Raw genomic sequence first — 16,521 nt, 5'->3', positions numbered from 1 at the left:
GCACGTCTAATATGACTGCCTGTAAGATTTCGAATCACCTTTAAAATATTAGAGCAGGTGTGGGGAAGTCCGGAGCTGCAGGGCCGGCGTTAGAGGGAGTAAGAGCTGATGGTGCCACAGGGTCCCGCGTTGGGGGGGGGAGGGAGGAAGAAAGAAGATGGGGGTCATAATCCAACGCTACCTCGGCCTGCCCCGGAACTCTTCCTGCAGCCACCACCCGCCTAGGCAGGAACATGAAGTTGCTGTTGCAGGAAGAGTTCCGGGGCAGGCCGAGGTTAGAAGTCTCCTCCGATGGATACAGCGCCGCGGCTGCCATAACATGAAGTTGCTGTTGCAGGAAGAGTTCCGGGGCAGGCCGAGGTTAGAAGTCTCCTCCGATGGATACAGCGCCGCGGCTGCCATAACATTTAAAATAATAGTGATCGGGGGGGGGGGGGAGGAAGAGCAGGTGTGGGGAAGTCCGGAGCTGCAGGGCCGGCGTTAGAGGGAGTAAGAGCTGATGGTGCCACAGGGTCCCGCGTTGGGGGGGGGAGGGAGGAAGAAAGAAGATGGGGGTCATAATCCAACGCTCAGGGGCGAAATGTGCGGGGGCGAAATGTGTGGGGGCAAAACATCCGGGGGGCGAAATGTGTGGGGGCGAAATGTGTGGGGGCGAAATGTGTCTGGGGGCGAAATGTGGGGGGCGAAATGTGAGGGGCGAATTGCTGGGGGCGAAATGTGGGGGGCGAACCTTCCGGATCCCGTCAAGGTTCACGGAAGTTTCGCCCCCCACATTTCGCCCCCAGCACAGGAAGAGTTCCGGGGCAGGCCGAGGTTAGAAGTCTCCTCCGATGGATACAGCGCCGCGGCTGCCATAACATTTAAAATAATAGTGATCGGGGGGGGGGGGGAGAGCAGGTGTGGGGAAGTCCGGAGCTGCAGGGCCGGCGTTAGAGGGAGTAAGAGCTGATGGTGCCACAGGGTCCCGCGTTGGGGGGGGAGGGAGGAAGAAAGAAGATGGGGGTCATAATCCAACGCTCAGGGGCGAAATGTGCGGGGGCGAAATGTGTGGGGGCAAAACATCCGGGGGGCGAAATGTGTGGGGGCGAAATGTGTCTGGGGGCGAAATGTGGGGGGCGAAATGTGAGGGGCGAATTGCTGGGGGCGAAATGTGGGGGGCGAACCTTCCGGATCCCATATTATCCTATCAGAATGGCTCAGGTAAATTCAAACAGAGGGGCCCATTTACTAAACTATGGTTAAAAATGGGCTTAGCACTTCCTAACTTGGGATTATCCCATATTCTGAGCCAGTGGCGTAGTGAGAGTGAGAGGCCCCTCCCCTGCCATCTTCTCTGCTCCCTCACCTCCAAATGCTCATTCCCTGCCGCCTCCTGCAATGCACCCGCCATTTCCCTTCCCCGTACCTCTGTAACGTTCCTGGCACCAGCAGCAACCCCCAAGCTGCGGTCGCGCCAGCGTTGGCTCTTCCTCTGATGTCACTTCCTAGGCATGGGTCCAGGAAGTGATGTCAGAGGAAGAGCCAATGCTGGCGCAACAGTAGCTTGTGGGTTGTTGCTTGCGCCAGGAATGTTACAGAGGTACGAGGAAGGGAAGCGGTGCGCACGTGTGGCAGTGGGGGAACGGAGAGGAGGATGGGTGTCTTCACCCCCACCAAGATAGCACCTGGGGCAGACCGCCTCCCCCCTTACTGCGCCATTGTTCTGAGCCAATTGTTACCACAGCTGTAAAATAGGGCTTTTTCTTTTTGCTTGTCCTGTACTACTTCTGTTTATCATTTCTATAGCACTGCTAGATATATGCAGTGCTGCACATTAAACATATAAGAGACAATCCATGCTCAGAAGAGCTTACAATCTAATTAAAAAAGACAAACAGTACAAAGGGCTAGGGAATTTCTCACAGAGGAAATGATTAAACAGACATGGGTACTTTACAAGTGAATGGGAGTTAGTAAAAATATAACATTGGGAGTCAAACATCAGCCATTTTCACAATACAATTTTATTTCAAATATTGGCCGCAGCTTTATTTCATATTATTTCAAACATTAAATTTACAAACTTTTATAAATATAACCAAACTCCACACTTAACCATTTAGGATTTATCTCAAATAGCTGATCGGTATCGACACTAGCTCCCTTATCCCAAACTTGCCCTTAACTCCCGGTGACTTACGGTGTTGTCAAGCCACCTCAACTCGTGGCGGTGTCGCCCACGAGGACATATTTACAGTTCACCATCATAGGTCTTCCAATTCAATTGGCCTCTAATAAAGGCTCTGCCCTTAGGCCCCTTAACCTCCTAGCTGCGACCGACACTCCCCCTCCCCCCAAATTCCCGAATCCCATCCATCGTTCACCACTTCTCACAGCCGGAGCGGTGAGAGGGAGGGAAACTCAAATCCCTCTATTCTCCTCCCTTGCTCTGTTACCCGTGATTCCTTATTTCTTGCCCGCCAATTTCTTTCTTTCCTCTCCTATCAACTGCTCCACCCCTTTTCTTTCTTCTCCAATCCCAAACTCCTACAATCCTCCAATCAATTCTTCTCCTTGTTACTATCCCCCTCACTCCTTTTCCCTCTTTTCCCCCCTCCCTATTCCAATCCTCTTTGCTAATTTAAGCTAATGGCTTTGATGTCGCCCACTGTTAGGGGCCACTCAGATTAATTGCCTCCTATTTAGTTACACTTACTGCCTCCTATTTAGTTAACACTGAGGGCTCCCAGGGCTCTCACTTTAAATATGCATTAATCAGTTAGCAAAGCAATGTGATCATTCTAGCTGGTTAACAATTCCATGCCCGTTATCTGTCCATTCCCTACACATGTCACATCCCTCAAAAAAAAAAAAAAAAATGCAGCACAGTTAAGAGTTGATTCTATAAACAGCACCTAAGTCATAGGTGCTGTTAGGTATGGCTGTTATTCATCCGCTAAGCATCATTTATAGAATCATGCTCATAAGCAGTGAATCCTTAGGTTCACTTCCATTTAGGCCAGGGTTTCCTTGGCCTAAATGACTGTGCCTACCGGCATCTAAGCCCAGACTTTATCCTAAATCTGTCCGTAAGCATGCCTGCTTGCTGGTAGGTGCCTCGGTGTAGATGCCTACCTTGAAGTGGCGCCTACTGACTAATTAAATTTTTAAAATCTTTTTAAAATTGGTTTTTAATGGTGTTTTCAATTCTCTGCACTGATTAAGCCAATTAAAAAAAATTAAGACCCCCCTTTTATCAAGCCACGTTGGGGTTTTTTGTTGCCGGCCACTTTGGTAAAAACTCTGATACTCTTAGGAATTCTATGAGCTTCAAAGCTTTTACCACAGCAGCTGGCGATATAAAATCCTAATGGCATGATACAAAGGGGCCTAAATTAGATGCTTAGATCAGCTAGGCACACTGATCAAGGTGCCTAACTTTAGACATTTTTTTGTAGATTCAGGGCCTTAGTGAATGCAAAAAGAAAAATTACCACAGGCAGCAAATGTCCTGCATGTGTATAACATGAGCCTCAGTCTGATTATCTTAAGAGCTATACTGGATTAGCAATCCTTAGTTCTGACAATGTATTTAAAGAATGACCTCATTAAAATTAGAGTTAAATATGAAACCTGGGATTCTGAGAATTACTTCTATATGTCCAGACCAATGAGTTTGCTCTGAATTGAACTGAATGTTTGGTTTAGTTTTAAATTACACATTTGCTTTTTATGTCTTCACATATATAGGTTCTTCCAACCACTGGTCCTTTGGAAGGTGGAACAAGATTAACAATATGTGGCTGGGATTTTGCACTCAGCAAAAACAACAATTTAGATGCCAAAAAAATGGTTGTGCATGTTGGAGACAAACCTTGCCGAGTAGAAGGAAAAGCCAGCAACAGAAATAAGTAAGATTCTTAAAAGTTCTTTTCCACAAGAGAAAAAAACCCTGGGAATATGCCTCAGATGATGACGGTGTGAAATTTTTAAATGTATAACTACCAGTAGTGTGGTCTTCCTGACCTGGTTTACTTTATAAGAGAAAGGTTTGGAGGCAGTATGAAGGAAATAAAACTTACAGCTGTTTTCCCCCTTGGATATTTATTGATGGTGTGAAATTATTCCTTTGGAAAATAAAATTGAGGTCAATATTTAAAAGATTCAACAGATGGGTTTGGGAGTTAGCCTGCCAAATCTTCACTTTTGAATTTCCTACCTGGACCACAAATTAAACTTTAACTGGATTCATCAGGTTAAAATGTGGCCAGTTATAGGGTTACCAGATTTTCCAGAACTAAAATCCAGACTCGTGTCCCTGCCCCTAGGCCTGTCCAGTTCTGCCAGGTCTGTGTTATGTGTTTGAAGTGCTTATCTGGTGAGTTTAGGTGGGTTTTTGTGACTTAGTAATCTGTTTCATTCTGGCTGGGTCGAGACTCCTTTACCCTCTAAGAAAGAAACCTAATTGGGCAGATTCAAAGAAAATATATTTACTCCCTTAATATGAAACAAAACATTTACTGGGAAATCTCAATTGGAACACTGCCCCCAAAGCAATAACTTTTGGATGAAATATTAAAAATTATTTCTTCCTCGATTGTGTCCACTTTGAGACATCTGGAAACATATATACCCTTTCACCTAAATAGGTGGCCTGTTTTAAATTAAAGTATAATTTCAACAACATTTCTTTATCTTGTAAAAATACAAGAGAGACCAATAAAGTCGCCCGAACCTGAATTTCAATATCAGAAGATTGCAAAATAGCAGAAACATCCAATTGTGTATATGCAGTTACTACAGCTTTTTCTTTTTGCATTTGTTTTAAATAGTAAATTTTCTGTACTGGGGGGAGGCTTACTTCCGATATCTTTAAGACTGTCAGCATAAAATTCTTAAAGAGTTGCTGTGGAGACATAAACTTGGCAATCGGAAAATTGAGAATCCTTAAATTTAAGTTTTTCTGTTGGTTTTCTAAATTTTCAATCTTCCTTAAGATCATCATTTTATCAGTCATTTGTTTGGTAAGCAAATTCTTGGCCTCAGTTGTAACTTTCTCTAAGTTTTTCAAATCCACCTACTGTTGTTGAACAGAAGTCTCTAAGGAACTTATCCTAGAGGTAGAATTTAAAGTAATGGAAACAAAGTTAGTGCATACCAAGTGTAGTTTCTCAATCACCATCCAGATGGAATCCAATGTTACTGCCTGTGGTCTCACCAGCAGCTTGAGGGGGAGAATAATAGCTGGATTTTCTTTGGCTTCTGCCCCAGAGAAAGAACTCTGGGCTCCAACATCCTCACCACCGCTAGCTCCCACTGGTTCCACACTCCCAGAATGCAGCAACTCAAACCCCGGAGTCGGCATAGTTGTATTCACTTCCGGGTCCACCTTGGCTGGAGAACGTGCCTCTCTAGATGAATTCAGAGAGCCCTCCTGCATGTTCTGCTCTGCCACTGTTCCTCCGGGCTTGGGAGGTGTGTGTGGTCCTCACGGGCTCATCGAGAGCGACAACTCACCATCCAAGCTGTGAACTTCCCCACTCACAGCAGCGGATACACCCGATGTGGAAGGTTGGACTGTAAAAGATGTAATTACAGTCTGCCGCGGTTTCAAAGAGCCAGAGGTAGGTGGAGGTAAACCCCTCTGTTTCCACCTTCTTTTAGGCATAATGAAAATTTTTTTCCCATTGAATTTATGGATAATTTTGCCTTCAAGGTGGGAGCTCTCTTCTCAGCAACCTGTTCAGGACGCCATCTTGCCCCACATGTGATTTTGTAAAGATTAATTTAATAACATACAGTATGTTTATGTTGTTACCAACGTGTATTGCATTTATATTCACCTTACCTCCTCCTTTTGTATATTTGATTTGATTTTGCCTTATTCAGCTCAATCTTGTTCTAAGTTTTTGTCGGAGACTGTAGGACATTAATTTTACTGTTAATTTGACCTGACTTCTCCATGGTGTCCCAACACAATTTTTACTTTTGTTTCTTAATGGTACCTAATGATACTGCATTTATGACTGAAGTGCACCTTAGAAAATGACACGGGGAAAAAATTTATCCCTGTTCCCGCGACCACCGTCCCTGTCACCTCCCTGTCCCCGCAACCACTGTCCCCACCCCCACAACCAGTGTCCCAACCCCGTCCCCGCGACTTTTATCCCCACAGCATCCATACAAGCCTCAGTACTGCAATATTTAGCTTATTCCTTCCTTATAAATCAAAGTTCTGGCTGCTGAATTAGAGAAAGAGATGTTCAGCTGGCAGGACTTTGTTTATAAATTTTTATAAACACAACTAATATACTACTTTATCCTAAAGCAAAAAATAAAATAAAATAAAATAAATAAATAGAAATTTTTTTTTCTACCTTTCTTGTTTGGTTTCTGCTTCCCTCATCTACTCATTCAATTCCTTCCATCCACTGTCTGTCTTCTCTCTGCGTCTTCCATTTGCTCTGTTACTGTGCCTCTCCCTTCACCCCCTCCCCCCCAATTGGTCTGGCATCCATCTTCTTCCCTCCGCTCCCCCATAGTCTGGCATCTCTATCTTTTTCCCTTCCAGCATCTTCTCCCCACTCTCTCTTCCCCATTCCCTTCAGCGTCTTCTCCCCACTCTATCATCCCCAATTCCCTTCAGTGTCTTCTCCCCACTGTCTTCTTCATTTCCCTTCAGTGTCTTCTCCCCACTCTGTCTTCCCCATGTTCTTTCAGCGTCTTCTCCCCATTATCTGTTCCCCATTTCCTTTCAGCGTCTGTTTCTTTCCTCCACCACCCTTCCCTCTTGCTATCTCACTGCCCTTCAGCACCCCTCGCGCGGCCCCCCTCCCTCCTTCCTACCTACCCAAATCTATCTATCTCCCTCCCTCCCATTTACCTTCGCGGCACATTTTGAGTAACTTCTTCAAAGCCATCAGAGCCTGCAAGCAGTAGAGTGCATGTGTGGATGGAAGCTTCTCCTCTGACGCAACTTCTGCTTGCAGGCTCCGATGGCTTTGTGAAGAAGTTACTCAAAATGCGCCGTGAAGGTAAGGGGGAGGAAGGGAGAGAGATAGACAGATAGATTCGGGTAGGTAGGAAGGAGGGAGGGGGCCGTGCGCGTTCTCTCCCTTAACTGCAGGGACAAGGCCATTCATCACTCCACGGGGCAGTGGATGGCCTTGTCCCCATACTCGCAGTGAGCACTTTTTCCTCCCTCATTGTTTCGGCGGGTTACCCGCGGCTAGCCATGTGTAACAGCCACCATGTCATTCGCTAATGCACCTCTCTATCATCATTTGGACATGAGTCAGACTAAATAGACCAGAAGAGCTACTAACAACTTGACCTTTATTTTTTGTTGTTCAATTTTTTTTTTTCAGGTTGGTGTGTATTTTGGATTCTGTATCCAGTGAACATTTTAGTGTAAATACTAGTATCTCAAATGGAAAAGCAACAACACAATTCAACACTTTCTCTTATGTGGTAAGTTTATGTAGGTAAATGCTTTACTATTAACACAATATTCAGGCTGCTGATCTATTTTTTTAACTTTGTTAATTTGTGTTTCAATTTGCTATCATCAGAATCCTGTAATTACAAGTATCCTCCCAAGTTATGGACCAAAATCAGGAGGAACGTTGCTTACTTTAACTGGAAGGTACCTGAAGAGTGGGTCATCTAGAGAGGTGCTTATTGGTGAAAAGAAATGTATCATACAGAGGTACTAATCATAATTTTGTTTTTTTTGGTCTTGAATTTGAGCCAAACTATGATAAGCATAAAAACACAGTCCAAAAAGTACATTTAGGAGGGAAATTTGCCTTATATGGAAAGCTAATAGTGGTAGTACTACAAGACTATCACTAGGGGGTCAGTGTGTGCCATTTTGGAACCCAGAGCCAAAGAGGATGGGAGTGGAGTGGGACTACACCTGCCTTGTACAAGTAGCCTATTGGGGATGGTCCCCAGGTAAATCTCAGGGCTCTGGTGAGGAGAGGGGAGAAGATTAGCATCGAGAACTGTGAGAGGGGTATTGTGTTTGGGGAAATGCACCTATCAGAAATACAACAGGGGAACCTGAGACACTACAAAGTATACTCACTGCACTCATACACAGACCCACTCACTCAAACAACAGCCAAGAAAAAGAAAAAGCTTCAGTTCAGCTTCATATGACAAAATACTCCACTTAAAGACCACAGAAAAGTGAGGTCCAAATTATATCAGTCAAATCAGCAGTGAGAAACACAATAGTAGCCCTCATAGGAACCACCTAAAAAACTTCAGTACACCACCAAATTTCAAAACATCCAAAGGTGTGAGCATAGCATACAGCACATACTATAGTCTCAAACACTATCAATGGCAAGCAGAATAAACAAAACCACTTAGCTGCAGACGGTATCCGAGGTGTCTTCCATGCACCCTAACAATGCTAGCCTGCTCAGCCCCACAGCCTGACGGGGAAATCTCCGTTTCGCTGAGCTGTTTCAGGGGAACGATTTCAGCCTACTCCAACTGCACACATCCAAACACGTAAAAACTTAGGCGTGGGATTACCCTGCAGCAAACATCTTCAAAAAGAAGTCCAGACTCCTCCCCATTCCAATCAGACCAATCCAGAGTCAGCATCAACCAAAAAACGCCGCCCACTCAATCCGGGCATTCAGCCCAGCTGGGTGAACGGTATGTAGATTGTAAATTAACCTCTGTTCCCTCTGACATCATTGACATCTCCAGTCACCACGTCTCACTGAGCAGGGGAGGTGTTCAATTACCACACAGCACAGCGAACTGAAAGCATGTTGGGCTTCAAGACAGTGCACCGCAAGGGGTTCCTCCACTCTCCTGGTGTGTATTCACGACTTATGTTCCAGTAATCTAATCTTTAATCTCCATGAGGTCTGTCCCATGTATAACATAGGACAGGGGCATATAATGATTAAATAACCCCCTCTGTGATGTAGGACATCTTGCTCTTCAATCTGTACTTCTGTCCAGAAACTGGATGCACAAACTCAGTAGTGTTTAACATCAGGAAGCACACGGAGCAGCCATCACAACTGTGGTGATCCCACTCACCATTCTGAATACCCTCCACGCACACTGTTGGCAACACACCGGGATTCAAGATGTCACATAAATTTCTATTCCTCCCTAAAGCAAAAAGGATCCTCATCTCCTGAAAACAGGGGTGAACCCGTAGGAGCCCAGCATGTGTCTCTAAGACCCGTTTCACCCGAGGGGACATCTGATTAAATTTAGAAACAAAAGGGATCACATCCCCTTGAGTCTGTTCCCTACGGTATTCCAGTAAGGACTCCCTATGATTGTAGAAAGTCCTTCTGGCTGCTCTTGACACAATAGTTTCTGGGTATCCTCTCTGATAGAACTTCTCCATCAAGGTTCCTGACTGACGCTGATATTCAGCATTAGAGCTGCAAATATAGCGATATCGGAGAAACTGGGCAAATGGAATGCTAGTCTTAGAAGGTTATGGGTGCATGCTGCTAAATTCTAATAGGGAATTGCAATCAGTATCTTTTACAAAAATGGTGGTGTTGAAATGTCCATCCTGGATCTCCAGTCTCACATCCAGGAACAAGATCTGTGTCTGATGATATGACATCTCAAAGCATAAAGCAGTGTGACAAGAGTTGATGTAGTCTCTAAATCGGAATAATTCCTCCAAGGTCCCCCTCCATAGACAAAAAATATCATCAATGAAGCAGGTCCACCTCAGAATCTCTCTAAAAAACACAGAGGGGGTATATGAATTGTTCTTCAAAATGTCCCATGAATAAATTGGCAACCGTCAGAGCGAAGGTTGCCCTTATAGCCACCCCAGACAGTTGCATGAAGAATTGATTCTCAAACAAAAAATAATTCTTCTTCATGGCTAATGCACACAAATCAATCAGGAAGTCTGGTGGAATCAACCAAGGGCATGCTTGATATAATACCTCATAATGCTTGATATAATACCTCAAGCGCCTTATCCTGAGGAATCAAGGTATACACGGCAGCAACATCAAAGGTCACCAAAACGGTAATCCCTGGTGCCCTACAGTCCCACTCCTCCAATAGTTTCAAAAAATGAGTAGTGTCCTTCAAAAGAGATCTCACATTCGACAAACACAGCTTTAGATGGATATTAACATACTTAGAAACTCTCTCAAGCATAGTCCTCCCTGAGACAATGGGCCTTCCAGGGGGATTTAAAAGATTTTTATGAATTTTAGGAAGAAGATAAAATACAGGCACCCTAAATTGCCTAAATGTAAGGAAACTGTATTCCAGATACACTTCATGCATATATCATCCTCTATAATAAAAGCCTTACCCGCGCATGCGCAGTTGACACGGCATGATCCCTGCCGCCGTGATTTCTGCTTCCATGCCGTGTTCTATTTGCGGCTTGCATCGGTGTGCGGCGGTGAGAGCAATGGCAGGAGGATGTCCGAGGTGCTGCGAGGCGTCCGGCTGTTACATCTGCACAGGGAAGTGGAGGGGGAGAGGGAAAAGGGGCTGCTATGGGGGGATGGGTGTGCTGGGGGGCAGGCAGCAATCTTGGTTTGCTCGGGGGGGGGGGCAGAGAGAGAGACAGACAGACAAAGGGCCAGGGAGAGACACAGACAGAAAGAATGACAAACAGACAGGGGGCCAGAGAGCCAGACAGGCAGTGGCCAAGGAGCGAGAAAGAAAGACAGACAGAAAGAGGGCCAGAGAGACAGACAGACAGCAGCCAAGGAGTGAGAAAGAAAGACAGACAGACAGACAGCAGCTAAGGAGACAGAAAGAAAGACAGACAGACACATCTATTCTGGCACTGAACTAGCACCCATTAATGTAACGGGCTTAAAGACTAGTTAGGAATATTCTGAAAACCTAACACATAGAAACGTAGAAACATGATGGCAGATAAAGGCTAAATGGCCCATCCACAGTAATCATTATCTCTTCCTCTCTCTAAGAGATCCCACATGCCTATCCCACATTTTCTTGAATTCATACACAGACTTTGTCTCCACCACCTCTTCTGGGAGACTGTTCCATACATCTACTACCCTTTCTATAAAAAAAAGTATTTCCTTAGATTTTTCCTAAGCCTATCACCTCTTAACTTCATCCTATGTCCTCTCATTTCAGAGCTTTCTTTCAAATGAAAGAGAATTGACATGCTCATTTATTCCATGTTGATATTTAAACATCTCTATCATATCTCCCTTCTCCCACCTTACCTCCAGAGTATACATATTGAGATCTTTAAGTCTGTCCCCATAGGCCTTATGATGAAGACCATGCACCATTTTAGTAGCCTTCCTCTGGACTGACTCCATCCTTTTTATATCTTTTTGAAGGTGTGGTCTCCAGAGTTCTAAATGAGGTCTCACCAGAGTCATCAATACCTCCTTTTTCCTTATGCACTCTAGCATCCTTCTAGCTTTCGCCGTCACTTTTTCAACCTGTTTGGCCACCTTAAGATCATCACATATAATTACACCCAAGTCCTCTTCTGTCATGCACATAAGTTCTTCAGCCCCTAAACTGTACTGTTCCCTCAGGTTTTTGCAGCCTAATTACATGACCTTGCATTTCTTAGCATTAAATTTTAGCTGCCAAATTTCAGACCATTCTTCAAGTCTCGTTAGGTCTTTCTTCATGTTATTCACACCATCCAGGGTGTCTATTCTATTGCAGATTTTTGTATCATCCACAGAGGCAAATCTTACCCTACAGCCCTTCAGCAATATCACTTATAAAAATGTTAAAAATAATAGGCCCAAAAACAGAACCTTGAAGCACACTACTGGTAGCATCCCTTTCCTCAGACTGGGAATGAAGACTAGGGGTATAGACAGAGCCAATTTTGTATGTATTGTGGCCCCTAAACTGTAATATTTAAGGAGTCCTCCTCAATTAAATAGGAAGTAAATTTAGTTTTATTAGTTTTCCATGCTTAAGGCCCTAAACTTAATTTCTCTAAACTATATGTAAATCCTGCCCAGGGTATAGGCTATAACTTACCTAAATATGTAAAGAAGCCCAGGTGTTTGCTTCTTAAAAGATCAGTACTGAAGCTAAGCTAGAAATGGTGAATGTTGTAACTGGAACAGATTTTGAGCATGCTAGGGAGAACATGGAATAGTAGGAAACAGAGTAAGATGTCAGGTAAAAATGTGGGGAGAAGTTATTGGTATTGGGTATTCAGATACACATCTACTCACGTGCACAATCTCTTTTGAGTAGGCTAGATACATCATTTTGGTCTTTACCATCATTCACTGTCTTGTAATATATGCTTGTGTTTGCATGCTTGAGGACCATGTGAGGCTATGTGTTTGCATGCTTGAGGACTGAAAAGGAACTAAAATCACCAGGACCTTGAAGAAAAAAATGAGAAGATGAAACAGATTAAGGGGAAGAAAAGCAAGAGGGAGGATGATATTGGAAAAGAGGAATAGGGGAGAGTAGAAGTAATATCAATTTATGCTTCTGTAGTAATTATTCAAAGACACAATATGTGTGTTCTAGTTTCTACTCAGGTTAAAATCCTTTGAGGTGAAATTTACTAAGTTGAGATTTTCATGTTCATGTTTAATATATGTTAAGTCAATGCGATCTTCAGCAAGGTCACCTTCCCATTCAAAGTTCACTCATAGTGGGCGGATTTATATGGTTATAGAGTTAGACTATTATATACTGGGGTTGTGATACATTATTGCCTCTTTCCCGAATATTTAAATAAGTTGAGTGCCTTTTTTTCTAATATAAATAATGTAAATATAAAATGGTTGTACCAGAAACAAAACTAATTTTACTTGTCTGTGTTCTTCTCGTTAGTGTTTCAGACACTATATTAAGGTGCTCTACTCCAGCACAAACTCTGTTGTCCACATACGCTGTCCGCTTGAATATTGACTTGGCTGTCCGAGAAGCTGATACCCATTTTACATACAAAGAAGATCCTGTTATTTTTCAGATCCAACCTGCTAGATCCTTTCTTAGGTAATTTTCTAGTTTTAGAGGACAGGCAGTAAAATAAATGGGCTAAAAGAGAATTTCTGCAGTGTGGTTCATGTAAGAGAGTCATATTTATGTGGGTGTTTTTTGTTGTCTAAAACCAACTTTGATTATCAGTACTTGGATGATCTGGCTTTTTGACCGTCCAAGTACCGATTTAGGCCACTTTTTAGACGATTTTTTATTTTGATTATGAGTCCCAAAGTGTTCACAATATAAAATAATAGAGATTGCAAAAGAAAATTGGCATAAAATACAGAAAAAATGTCTAAAATACATAATGAAATGAAGGGAAAAAAATGTCAACTCGTGCCTAATCTCTCCTGCTACGATCCCTCCCCCTCGAACTGCCACAAACCGGCAGGAGAGATGCCCAATCTTTCCTGCCGGCATCTCCCCGACAAACCCAATACCAGCAAGAGAGATGCCCAATCTCTCCTGTTGAAGGCGCACCCCCTGCGACTACTGGCAGGAGGGATCCCAAGCCCCCCCTGCCAGCACCCCAACCCTCCCGTGACAATACCAGCAGGAGGGAGCCCAAGCCCTTCTGCTGAGGCGCAGGCCCCCTTCAAACCCCCTGACAATACTGGCAGGAGGGAGCCCAAGCCCTCCTGCCAAGGCACACCCCACCCACCCATACCCCCCCCCCCAACAATACCGGCAGGAGGGAGGCCAAGTCCTCCTGCCGAAACACACCCCACCCCCCCTGAACCGACAGGAGGGAGCACCAGCCCTCCTGCTGGAAGGCGAACCCCCCACCCCCTCAAATGAGGGCTGGAGGGATCCTAGACCCTTATTCCCACGACGCACCCCCCCAACCCGTCTCCTGCTGGTATTGTCGGGGGGTTGGGGTGCACCTCGGCAGGAGGGCTTGGGCTCCCTCCTGCCGGTATTGTTGGGGATGTTCGGGGGGTGGAGGCCTGTGCTTCGGCAGAAGGGCTTGGACTCCCTCCTGTCGATATTGTCGCGGGAGGGTTGGGGTGCCAGCAGGAGGGCGTGGGACCCCTCCTGCCGGTAGTCAAAGGAGGGTTAGGGTGCCGGCAGGAGGGCATGGGATCCCTCCTGCTGGTAATTGCAGGACGGTTGGGGTACTGGCAGGAGAGATTGGACATCTTTTCTGCTGCGATTCGAGGCAGTTTGGGGGGGGGGGATTTTGATCACGGCAGGAGATATTAGGCATCTCTCCTGCCACGATCGTTGCAGTGGGAGGTGGGCAGGTTGCCGGGGCTGCTGAGCTGATTGCGGCAGCCTCGATCAGCTCAGTTGCCCCTATTCGGAACTTATACCTATTTTGATTTGGTCTGTCAAAAAGTATAAGTTCCAACTGGGTAACCTTGATAAACTTTTGATTATACTTGCTGTACGACTAGGTTGGCTCACCTCCCGCCCTTTCCCCTCCTCCAAAAATGTTTCTTTTCTCTCTAGGCATTCAGAGGCAGGGGAAAGGCCTAAACTGGTTTTAGATACGTCTAAAACCAGCTTTGATTATCAGTACTTGGACAATCTGTCTTTTTGATCGTCCAAGTACCGATTTAGGCCATTTTTTGAACTTTTTTAATTTTTTTATTTAATTATGAGCCCCATAGGGCACAAGGGGGACAGGGTGTCAAAATTGCTTCCTATCCATTTTCTTTTCTTGGCTGAAGCACAGTGGGTGGTATAGGGGCACCAGGGGGCGTGCTGCACAAGTTGTGATTATGACTCGTCACATTGCTGTAAAATTAGTGGTTCCCAATCCTTCCCTGCAAGACCCTCAGCCAGTCAGTTTTCAGAATACCTGTAATGAGTATTATTGAGAAAGATTTGCATGTATGTCATTCATTGCATTTAAATATTTTTAATGCATTTTCATTGTAGATATACTGAAAACCCAACTGACTGAGATTCCCTGGTAGAGGTTGGGAACCACTGTCACGTCATGAGACAGTTATAATGTAGGATTTTTTTATATTCAGATTTTAAGACTTCTATGCATGATGAAATCTAGTGTTATTGTGGAAAGATTTCTTTTTTTTTTTTCTTTAAAAGTGGAGGAAGCTCAATAATGGCTCATGGAATGAACTTAAATTCAGTCTCTTTTCCTCAAATGGTGATCACTGTACCTAAGATCCAAAAGAATTATAATGTGGTAAGTTCTCATAATTGTATCTTTAGTATTTGTTTCATTTTTCTGTTTTCTTTATCTGGAACAGCTTCTAAGCATTATATTTTCCATCTGTTCAGTTACATTTGAAAAACCTAACAAGTTTAATCATAGATTTATTCCATATAGCTGAAATTTGGATCATCCTACTAGCACAGCTACTTATCATTTCTATAGCACTACAAGATGTACAGAGTACTGTACATATACTGTACATATAAGAGATAGTCCCTGCTCCATAGAGCTTATAATCTATTCAAAACAGACAAACAGAACAAATAAGAGATTAGGAAATTCCATTTAGTATGGGAATAATTAAAATATATCTGAATAGGGCCAGAGATGAAGTAGAACATACTAACTGAGAGACTCTGTTCCAGGCATGTAGGGTAGCAAGATGGAAGGAGTGGAGTTTGCAATTGGTTGTGGAGTTGACGGGCACAGATAAGAGTGACTTATCTGGTCAACAGATTTCCCAGGAAGTTGTGTAGGGAGAAATAAGAGAGGAGAGAGGTTAATGAGCTTTAGAATGAATGTACTTCTAAGTCAGCAATGAATAGGGAGCTAATGAAGTGACTTGAGGGGAACTTGAGCAAGTTCAGTGACAAAGGTGGAAGATATCATGCAGCAAAATTTTTAATAAATTGAAGAGAAGAAAGGTTCAGTATTTATTTAAAGCATTTCTAGCCCACCTATTCCTCAGCTACAATATGTAAGACATATATAAAATCAAAAAACAGTACAGCACAAATGCTTAACCCTTCCCCTCCTCCCCGATAGGTAGCAGTACTAAATATCACTTACTCAGCTATTTGCCAATTTTCTGTGAGAGATAGCCAGATAGCCCAGTGACCGGCTATGTCATGCAACATCACTACCAATATTCAACGGCTGGCCGGCTAAGGCATTTGACCAGACAGACCTGCCTAAAATGCAGGTATATCTTTGGCCATTAGACCTTTGCTGGCTGGCCCCGGCACTGAATTTCCGGGATCGCTGCGGACCACGGGAGATAGCCAGGCTGCCTCCTGCAATATCAAGCCTACTATCTTCAAAATACAAAATATTAAAGTATCAAGAAAAAAATGCTTGAACAAATAAATTAATTTTATGTAGAGTTACTAATCTTGCTTTCTGTACAAGTTATTATTGATTATATGATTTGAAAATCAATAAATATATTTAATAATAATAATAAATTAATTTTAACTGCTTCTTAAAACTGGATAATTCTGTAAGGTTTCTCAATTGAATAGGCACAAAATTGGGCCACAAATATAAAAGGATACCTGTAAAGAGCAGGTTGCAGTAATCTAAATAGGAGATGATGAGAGAATGGATTTTGATTTAGAGGGTTTTGATAAAGTGTTCATAAAAGAAGAAGCACA

At 43.8% G+C, this 16,521-nt stretch overlaps 1 protein-coding gene across 4 annotated transcripts in view; it reads left to right on the top strand.

The window, feature by feature from the left end:
- MET (MET proto-oncogene, receptor tyrosine kinase) overlaps positions 1-16,521 on the top strand; it is a 207,473-nt gene that overhangs the window by 126,937 nt on the left and 64,015 nt on the right. For all 4 annotated transcript variants that reach the window (XM_033959614.1, XM_033959617.1, XM_033959615.1 and 1 more), the window contains 5 exons: positions 3,730-3,890; positions 7,347-7,449; positions 7,551-7,687; positions 12,811-12,975; positions 15,019-15,118. In XM_033959614.1, coding sequence (XP_033815505.1) covers positions 3,730-3,890; positions 7,347-7,449; positions 7,551-7,687; positions 12,811-12,975; positions 15,019-15,118 — 666 coding nt within the window. The remainder of the gene's footprint in view (positions 1-3,729; positions 3,891-7,346; positions 7,450-7,550; positions 7,688-12,810; positions 12,976-15,018; positions 15,119-16,521) is intronic.

Source organism: Geotrypetes seraphini, chromosome 9 (genome assembly GCF_902459505.1).
Source record: "Geotrypetes seraphini chromosome 9, aGeoSer1.1, whole genome shotgun sequence".
NCBI lineage: Eukaryota > Metazoa > Chordata > Amphibia > Gymnophiona > Dermophiidae > Geotrypetes > Geotrypetes seraphini.
Note: the sequence above shows the minus strand (reverse complement) of the source record. Positions and strands in the feature narration are given on the sequence as shown.